The following is a 10,099-nucleotide window of genomic DNA, read 5'->3' as shown; positions in this document are numbered from 1 at the left end:
AAGCAAAAATTAACATGCAAGTGAAGCACAAAGAAGAGATGCCAAATCCAACAACATTGATGGTACAAATTGGGGAAAACCGTTACTCTAACCCTAAACTCAAATTCCATAAATTACTCACCAAATGATGGTTATTGAACAATCGCAAGGTGTCTGTGCGGGGTCTTTGTGTGGCTTTGCTCCACAAATGGAACCTACCACTTCCAACGAATACGGCTTCTCTCCTTCCTCTTCCACTGCTTCGCCCCTTCACTGTTTCGGAATCCACACCTTTACCCCTCCTACTCAAAATAAATACTTTTTCAGGGTCTGGAGAACGGAGTGGCGTTCAACCGTTGCCTTCAACCGTTGTTAACCGTTGCCTTCAACCGTTTCTCAGAGCTATGGGTTTTAGAGCGATGAGTTTTTTCTGTTCAGACTTCGAACTTGCCTTTTCTTCTTCTTTTTCGGACCTGCTAGATATTAAATTCGGGTTTGGATTCCTCACCTATCCGATTGTAAAACTTTATCTCAATTCTCCTCAGCCCTTGAATTGATCTGATGACTATAAAGTGAACCCCTTATAACTTACTCCTTATAACTTTCCAGTCATTATAGTCTGAGCGAAGCTTCTGTGCCACTGACTGAGGCGTCCCAAGAAGATAGATATTTCACGGCCACCGGAAGTTCTCCACAATTTTTTTTTTTTTTTTTGGGCCTCAAGCCTTAAACCTAAGAAAACCCAACAAGACAAAGACTAAGAAATCCCAACATTCCATTAAAAAAACCTAAACACATCGTAAGTTGTATAAGTTTTCAATTGTGAAGCACATGTAGAGTAGAGATGCTCTGTCCTAACAATATTCTATATTGTTAAAATAAGAGAATTTACGAATCCAAAATTACTCTCTATATTTCTTTCCCCTATCTTTGCCACTCTTTTTTTTTTTGAGAAAAAGTTACCGAGCCAGGCAGGATTTTTGTTCAGTGGGGTGGCGCAAGCACCCCAATGCTACAAATCTCGTCCACTGGCGGTGCCTCCCAGTTAGCAGTTCTGTTTTTCATTTGGTTGAAATCATCAATGCACTGCTTCACCGTCAACCCCAAAACTCGCTTTCGCTCGGCAGCGAATTTCTGGCCAGCAACTCGGTCAAATGTGGTCTCCCAACCCTTTTCCCATGCGTCATGGGCATCACAAAGCTGGAGCGTGCCGTTGGCCCAGGGGGTCCAGCTCCACCCTCTTTGCAGGCTATGCATCACATCCGCTACGCAGGGGCCTTGGCACACAGGCCTGCAGGGCCTGCACTTGGCCCCGCTCAATGGGCCTGGGCTTGACAGCGACGCCACTGGCACTCCGAAACGGCTTGGTGGGAAGCCGTATTGGCGGTCCGTTACAATACAAAAGGGAAGTCGTTTAGTGACGTATGGCACCCTTTGGGTGGTGAGTTGGGCCTTGAAGGCGGTTTCCGAGTTGAGCTGGCGGAACCCATCCGCGTCGAGTTTGGAAATGAGGGAGAGGCGCGACAGGGCGACTATGGAGCTGTTGAGGTCGCCAACTCCAAAGCGGTCGTTGAATCCGCCGAAGCTGGAGCCCGGAGGGACCAGGTACTGTCCCCGCACAAAGTGTTTAGGTTGGAGCGGGGCATTCCAGTAGCCGTCCACTCGGGTTCGGACTATCCAGTCGTAGCTGAAGTTGTTTTGTTTTTGGTATGCTTGGATCATAGTAAGGCAGCCTTCAACCAGGTGGAAGTATTGCAAAAGGCCCTGCATACACATTGTCAACACATGACCCAGAAATTAAGATAATACATCAGTTACGTAATTCTAGTTTTGGCCGTATTCAAGAGTTGAGATTAAAAATATATAACAAATCTTTAACCAGAAGGGAAAAAAACAAAAAACAAAAAAGAGAACAGTGACCTTATACGACTTTATTGAAACATTTAAAATTGGTATGTGTGAAACACTTTTGAATTATTTGGTGTAGAAAAAAGAAAAAAAATACTATAATGAATTAATATAAAAAAACAAGTTTCAAATTTTACTTTTAAATAGCTACGGTAGCAAGAAAAGTGGGAATAGACAACTAAAACGGCAGTAAGAAGAAATAAATGCAAACACGTTATTTCCAATTCCCATTTACAAAAGCAACAGATACGACGATTAGACACGTTCGTTTCTTAGTGGTTTTTGGTCAACGAACCAAAATTAATTCATCGTTACATTGTCTTTGTTCATCGGATTCAGATACATACCAAAACTATCATAAATCAAATATTAATCACATTAATCAGTAAATATTTATTATAATTTTTTGAGGAAAAAAAGAAAAAGAAAAAGAAAAGAAAAGAGGGGACAAGAATCGAGAAAGAAAACCTGAATGCCATTGGGCGAGTTGTGAGCGGTTAGGACTCGGAGCTGGAACTCAGTCTCGAGCATGGGTTTGGGGTGGAAGATTCTGACGGAGGCGATCCTAGGCGCGGCCTTGAGGAGCGAGAACTTGAAGGCGTTGGGGTCCATAGGGCTGTGCAGAAAAAGATCGGAATTCGGATATTGGTTTAGAATCTTGTCGACAATGGACGGCCCCGTGAGCTCGAACCTCCGGGCCCCACCAACCAAACACACGGCTATTCTGGACCGATGCAAATCGTCATCCTTGCGCTTCTTCAACGACTCGTCGGTCCCATTCCGATTGGACTCACTAGTCGTAGAATTGAGAGTGTTTAGGGTTGTTATGTTGAGGGGCGGCTGCTGGAACTGGAAGGCACGGCCGCGAAGGAAAGATCGAATGGGAGCAAACGGAGAGAGGGGGAAATTGGTGGGAGAGTAAGAAGATGAGAGTGAGAAGAAGACGATAAAAAAGAGGGGAGGGATAACTAACAGAAGTAGCCGCGAATCAAGATCGGAAAACCATTTTGTGAAATACTTGGCCATCATTCTCTGAGGCTCAAGGAACTCCTCTTTACCTCCTCCTCCCCTTGTTGATGATGTTGGATCCAATTTTTTCCATTCCCAACCAATTCGCGCACAAGGAGAAAATTGGGTGACTTTGGGTTTACTCCTCACCTGAACTTTAATCACAATTTTTTTATTTCCTTTTTCCTTTCCCAAACTCTCTTTTGGGTGTGAAGGGAGATGGCAAGGACTTTTGGTGTGAGTCACATGAGGTTTGGAGGATAGTTATGGTGATCTTCGATGATTTCAATTATCCTTTTTTCCATATTAAATGAAAGAAATGATTTTTTTACCTAAATAAATATTGGGCAGAGATGGTGGTTATTTTCCTCATTATCATCATCATTTAAGTGGGGAAAAAAACTTATTTATAACTGAAATAATATTATTTTATTATTCTTAATTAATAATATCATGATACGTGAAATATTTTTTTAATATGTCATTATGTTTATTATGTTATTGGGCGGAAATAGTAAAAGATATTATCACTGTTGCATGAGACTACATTCTTACTAATAGCAGTATAACATGTGTATATAATTTTTTCTTTTTGTATAATTAATGAATTATTTTTGCATATATATCAGATAATGATAGAAGGAAGAGTATCTCCTTTCAATATCCATTTATTTATTAGAGAGGAAAAGTAAGAGTTTGGAAGAGTATAAGCAACTCAGAGGTCCTTTATCCTGCAGAGGCTGCTGTTTATCTTTGACCTAGCGTTTTATCTTTTCTTTTTATTCTCCGATGGGTGGGTTTTCTTGGTCTTTTATTTGATGCTAGTTTGGCTTGTTGGGCTCTGGGCTTACAAATGTTTTCTGCTTGTCGGGCTTTGGTTTGACTTAAACATGGAACAAAATTTTGAACATTTTATGTTGGGCTTCTACGTTGGTTTTACGAATTAGCCCACAATGGAATATGAAATAATGAAAAAAATAAAAAATGGAAGGTATTTGTTTGGTAATTGGCCGTTGTGAAATGCAGGAATCACTCTCTATCAGTCGGTGTTGTAAGCGCGGGGTTGGGTTGCATGCAACAAGTCCACAAAGATTGTGGTGGTATAATCAGGCAGTGCAGCAGCAGCAGCCATGCAAGGAGGATCGTCGGGCATCGGATATGGTCTGAAATACCAGGTCAATTCCATTCTTCTTCTTTTTGTCCTTTCCCAAATTCATAAACCCTCTGATTCTGAATTTCTGATTGTAACTCTATCCCCGTGTTCTGAGAGGTCCAGGCTAGATGTATATCGGATGTTAAAGCTGACACAGATCATACTAGCTTCATCACCGGCACTCTCAGTCTCAAAGAAGAAAATGAGGTTCACCTTCTTCGTCTTCCACAAATTTTATAAATAAATATATAAAATGGGAGTTTCTATTTTGGATCTGGATCTTTTAATCTAATGAATGGAATTGAAATTGAATAGGTGCATTTGATCTAATGAATGGGATTGAAATTGAATAGGTGCATTTGATTCGGCTCTCTTCGGATGGAACCGAACTCGTATGCGAGGGTTTGTTTTCCCACCCCAACGAGATCTGGGACCTTGCTTCCTGTCCATTCGACCAGCGCATCTTCTCTACTGTTTATTCTACAGGTAATTTCTTCTCCATTTTTCTTTTCTTATTATTTATTTATTTGTTTGTCCCACCTTTTGTGTTGCTGCAATATGATTGGCGCTCAACCTGATGCTTATGCATTGCCATATTGTGAATGATTTGTTAGTGATGCATGAAGCTGGATCATGTTTTGTGGTTCTGTGGTCCATAAAGTCAAAATTGGGAATTTGATTGCTTCATAAGTTGGTATTTGAACCCATTAGGATAAGCTTGTCAATTGCATAGCTGAAATCCAAATATAAACAACGACGGCTGGTTGAGTGTTGGAGTCGTATTTCCCCTGATATCATTTAACCTTTCAACAAAGCTTTTTGGTTTCTTTTTTCTTTTTCTTTTTTGAGTGAGTATATCCACCAAAATACTTTGATTACATATTTCCACTATTAGTTGGATGGTTTACTCTTTTATTTTTCTTATTTTTCTATATATTTATGCTAATAATGCTAACTAGAAATCATCATCTGTTAATTTATCTTTTCTGTATATATTTTTTCTTTCAATTCTCTGCAAATCTGGTATGTCGGACATTGGGATTGTTTTCTTTATATAAGGTTCCGTGTGCTTGAAGGTGAGTCATATGGAGCAGCAATATGGCAGATCCCCGAGTTATATGGTGAACTGAATTCCCCTCAGTTGGAAAGAATTACCTCCCTTGACTCACAAGTTGGCAAGATTAAATGGTCAGTATGCCTACCCTTGTCTATCCCTGGGCATATTTAATTTCCCAATTGCATTTTACGAATTTCAGTTTATTCTTTTTTCTTAATTTGTATATTACTGTGTGTAAAAATATTGAATGAAACTGAAAGGACTACTAATAAATCATTGCTTCTAATAATTAAGTTTTAAGGTACAAAATCATTTATAATATGCTTAAACGGAAGATGCTTATGTAATGCTCTTGGATCATACACTCTTTTGAAGTAACTCGTGTACTATTGTGGTAACATGTGTTATATTGTTATAACTTCTTGGAATATAACTTGAGCTTAAACTTGTCTTATTTGTTTTGAGATTTAGTTTGGTATGAACTGTGTATCCTCTGTTGGACTCATTGATCCTACCATGTTGTTTTGTGGCTCTCTTATTCAATGTATATATGCATTGAACAGCATTCTTTGGTGGCCATCTGGAAGACATGATAAGCTGATCAGCATTGATGAAGAAAATCTGTCCTTGTGGAGCTTAGATTTATCCAGAAAAGCTGCCCAGGTATTTTTATAATGAATTGATGATGAGATCTCTTGTCAATCATCTGCAGTTATAGTATATGTTTTAGGATAAGTTTTCTGTCTCTGTCCAAGATTTGAAATTAATATGATTCCTGCTTCATCAAAATTTACTTATGCATGAACTGTAGAAGGAGAAAATATGCATATGATTGAGGAACCGGGGGAGGAAAAAAGACAGGATGTTTGTCCTCTCTCTCTCTCACACACAATTTTTGCATTCAATCTTGTTACCATAAGAAACCTAATGGGCCTTTTAAGACCTTAAAAGCTTTTCCTACAAAAGCCTTAGTAGTTGATGGAGTATCACTTTGAATTTCAGACTGATTCTTATTTAGGTCTTTTTTCTGGGTCCAGGTACAATCACAGGAGTCTGCTGGCGTCATGCACTACTTATCTGGTGGTGCATGGGATCCTCATGATATGAATGCTGTTGCAGCAACTTGTGAATCATCCATCCAATTTTGGGATTTGCGGACAATGAAGTATGTTTTCTTTTGATACTATGTAATTGCATTGCTTTTATTTGTTAATCAGGACCAACATGAATGTCCAAAACTTAAAAAGTCAAGTGTGCGTTTGAAGCATGTATCCTTTCCTCATTTTTTCTGTTTGGTAAATTCAGCACATAAGTCGAATAGCTTTTGTTGTAGACAGTGTCCTTAGTCATTTGCAACTTCAGGCTTTGTGTTTTGTATTGATTCTCAACAGAGGAAATTTATAATGAACCAAAAGTATTGCCAAGTGTTTCTTACAAACTAATGTTCCAGTTGATAGTCACAACATGTTGTCTTTGGCATTTGAAGTGTGTCTTCAATGAAATAGCTCAAACTAAGGATTTTGTACAAATGGCTACCATGGTACTGCCATACTGCTATATGGACTGCCTCATCATCTTGCAAATTAGAATTTATATCAACCAAGAATGAAGGAAACTATTTCAGGGGCTGTTACTTGTTTGAGGTTTTGGCATCAATATCCTTTCTTGATCAATAATAGTACTTGTTTATATGCAGGAAGACAAATTCAGTTGAGCATGCTCATGTCCGCAATGTTGATTATAACCCGAAGAAGAAACACGTGCTTGTAAGATTTTAGTTTTCTATCCATTCTCTGAGTATGCTCATGTTCACGTAATTTGCATGTCTGTACACATGCACTCACACAAAGACATGGATTAGTAGTTTATTGTGTTGCATAGAAAATGAGTAACAGTATTTTTTATCTCATAAGAAATATATCTTCTTTCAACTTTGTATGGATATTTATTTACAATATTAGTAAAATGACGTTTGAACATTTTCACACAAACAAGGATTTACATGATGCATTTGTATCTTCCGAGTCAAGACGAAGTGTTTTTTTTTTTTTTTTTCATTTCTCAATATGACGCATATCACTACCTTTTGTTCCTTTGCTATACCACAAATTGTTAACACTTTTACAGATTACTGCAGAAGATGAATCTGGGATACGCATATGGGATCTTAGGAAGCCAAAGGTCCCTATCCAGGAGCTTCCTGGACACACACACTGGTAACTATTTTGTGTACTGTTGCATTTTGGTCTCTTCAACCATGTTTTTGCTTGATGAGCCTTTGTGTATCAGTGTATGGTTCAAAAATTCTGGGATGCTCATACTTGTGTTGAAGAAGTTTCAATACTTGCAAACTTTAATGCTCTGATTGTTACCCATTGAAATGTTTCCAGGACGTGGGCTGTCAGGTATAACCCTGAGTATGATGGGCTGATTTTGGTTTGTTCTCTCTCTTTCTCTGGACATGTTGACTTTTGTTGAGGAGACTAAAAACCTGGGTTTGCATGCTTATTAAATTGAAGCTTTTCTGATAAAAATATGTTATTGCAGAGTTCCGGTACAGACTCAACTGTCAACCTGTGGTTGGCTTCGCCATCTAGCAATGATGGCTCAATATCTGAAAGGTAGTTTTCTTGCCTGATGTTCCATGAATACTTTTTGTGCTGAATAATTACATTCCTTGATTATACCGGTCGTTCTTATCATGTTTTTGGCAGCCTGGTTGATTCACCAACTAGGCGGATTGACCCATTGCTGAACTCTTACAGCGACTATGAAGATAGTATTTATGGTAATTGCTGCAACTCCGTAGGTATATACCTGAACTTCTACCATAAACTAAATATTTTTACTTGACACTACAGGCCTAGCTTGGAGCTCTCGCGAGCCTTGGATCTTTGCATCATTATCCTATGATGGGAGGGTAAGAACACTAGTAACACTAAATTCTATTAGTTCTTTCATGTTAAATGACGCTAGTTTCAATTGCAATTTGCATATGTGTCAAATGAGGCATCCTGTAGGACCATTTGAACTCAGTCTATTTAATGTAAATTCCTTCTTTTCCATGGAAAACAGGTAGTTGTAGAATCAGTGAAACCATTTCTCTCGAGGAAATAAGGTTTGGCACACTGGTCGATTGCTATGATGGGTCTACTTGGGTGCGTGATTCTAGATATCCTTGTTTGCCTCTTGTCTCGTCTCTGGTAGATAAATCACTCAAGGAGACCACGAAAACTCTTCTGAATGATCAGATTCTAGTTCTAGATTTTTTGAGTGTACCATATACTCCCTGATTACATGCCTCACATGACAACAATATATGTTATTCCGATTCAAACATCAACAGAATTTTGGGTCCTGTGAATACAAAACTGCAAAAGAGGCAGGGCTAATGTTGTGAGATGGACTGGCATTTATGTGTTAAGAGTATAATTCCTCCTTCTTAGACTTGGGTTTTTTTTTAATTTTAAAGATTGATTTCCTTTCTTAATCGATTGGGAGAGAATTAAGAAAAAAGAACCAGTGATTCATGTGGTAAATGTTTACTGAGCCTCTGGCGAAAATCTTGTTACCTCTCTCCTCCGATTTTGGAGCTTCTTAAGGTTGACATTGCTGGCCGGGCTAAGCCAAGAAGATCATATACTTCAATTATCTTTTTCTTTGCAGAGGCTAAGGCCTCCAATCTTACCCCAAAAAGGGAAAACTTGTAACGTCAAACTCGGAGGAGACTGTTGAAGTTGGATTTTTTGTTTGGTTTATAAGTTGGTGTTCAAATTTCAAAGGCTTGTAGCATGCCAAGACAAAAATAGATTTGTTGGCGCCTAAATATTCTTCACGAAGTGACACCGAGCTTATCCAAACACGTGCCCTTTTGCTGCTTTGTATCGTGATCACAAAAATGTGTTTGGTTTCCTCGTCCGACAGCACCAGCAGAGATCCAAGTTTTCGCACATGTTGTATCAGCCAGACACGTGGCACTCACTTCACCACGGCTCACCTGACACGTTCTGCTTTACACGTAAGATATTTTATCCACAAATACTCAAATAATGACACGTTCTGCTTTACACGTAAGATATTTTATCCACAAATACTTTACACGTAAGATATTTTATTCACAAATACTCAAATAATGACACGTTCTGCTTTACACGTAAGATATTTTATCCACAAATACTCAAATAAGAAGCTCATTGTTAACAGGTGCCCTCGCCATGTCATCATGGTGCAAATTGCTGACGCGTGGCCCGGCAAACAAGTGCCCACTAACTACTAACTACTCTGCCTAGTGGCTAAGGGGCTAGTAGAGTAGAGAGGGACTCGGAGTGACTAGTACTGCTAGGGTTGGATTGGATAATTGAAGCGGATCCCTCCCTTCCGTCCTGCTTGGAAATTGGAATTGGATAAAGTTTTGCTCGTTTTTGAATTCTCATCCCTATTCATTCAGTATTCCTGGAGTTTAGAAAATCTACTTGCAGACAAGTTTCTCTTCCAACATGGATTTTCATTTCCATTTCCTAGGCTAAATCCGCTGTTTGGGAATTGGAATTAGCAAGTTCCCCTTATATTTTTAGCCACTTTGCAACTTTATTACAAGCCTCTTCAACCATGTATATTTTATTTGTTTGAGTTTATAACAAACCAAACTTCAAATTGAACCTTGTTCTGAATAAGTGAATTATAATCATAGTCATATCTTGTCTTTTGAACTTTGTTATGGATAACTTGCGCTCATAAACGTATTTTTTTTAATAGAAGAAACCTCCTTCAATTGAATTAGTTGAAAACAATAACAAACTTGAGCCAAAAAGAAAAAGAAGGATGAATAAAAGGTAATGACATGTTTTGATAGTAAGGAAAATTTAGACAACTGAACTTTAACTCAAATTATAATTTGTCACCTCAACATGCATAGTTGAAAATGGTTCAATGTTCCTTGATGTAGCTACGTAATTGAGAAAATAGAAAATGATAACATATTTTATTGATGCTTC

The 10,099-nt window shown here is 38.5% G+C and overlaps 2 protein-coding genes across 3 annotated transcripts; one reads left to right on the top strand and one right to left on the bottom strand.

Annotated features, from left to right (window-relative positions):
* Positions 1-737: 737 nt before the first annotated feature.
* LOC117616042 lies at positions 738-3,222 on the bottom strand. Its single transcript, XM_034345245.1, has 2 exons — positions 2,356-3,222; positions 738-1,743 (listed from the first exon to the last, which is right to left on the bottom strand). Exons 1-2 carry the CDS (start codon positions 2,914-2,916, stop codon positions 964-966), a joined length of 1,341 nt encoding a protein of 446 aa, XP_034201136.1. The 5' UTR covers positions 2,917-3,222; the 3' UTR covers positions 738-963.
* A 582-nt stretch (positions 3,223-3,804) lies between these two features.
* Positions 3,805-9,763, top strand: LOC117613577 (WD repeat-containing protein DWA2). Of its 2 annotated transcripts, XM_034342185.1 has the most exons (14): positions 3,882-4,070; positions 4,172-4,255; positions 4,402-4,534; positions 5,125-5,236; positions 5,669-5,768; positions 6,143-6,270; positions 6,802-6,871; positions 7,233-7,321; positions 7,496-7,541; positions 7,653-7,726; positions 7,820-7,893; positions 7,967-8,025; positions 8,181-9,123; positions 9,309-9,763. In XM_034342185.1, the coding sequence occupies exons 1-13, from the start codon at positions 4,026-4,028 to the stop codon at positions 8,220-8,222; spliced, it is 1,056 nt and encodes a 351-aa protein (XP_034198076.1). In that variant the 5' UTR covers positions 3,882-4,025; the 3' UTR covers positions 8,223-9,123; positions 9,309-9,763. The 2 variants fall into 2 exon arrangements, with proteins under 2 accessions (XP_034198079.1, XP_034198076.1); XM_034342188.1 differs by lacking the exon at positions 9,309-9,763 and having other exon boundaries at positions 3,805-4,070; positions 7,496-7,510; positions 8,181-8,237.
* The last annotated feature ends 336 nt before the right edge of the window (positions 9,764-10,099 follow it).

The sequence above is a fragment of the Prunus dulcis genome, chromosome 1 (genome assembly GCF_902201215.1).
Source record: "Prunus dulcis chromosome 1, ALMONDv2, whole genome shotgun sequence".
Classification (NCBI taxonomy): Eukaryota; Viridiplantae; Streptophyta; class Magnoliopsida; order Rosales; family Rosaceae; genus Prunus; species Prunus dulcis.
The sequence above is the reverse complement of the archived record's forward strand: the minus strand, read 5'-3'. Positions and strand labels throughout refer to the sequence as shown.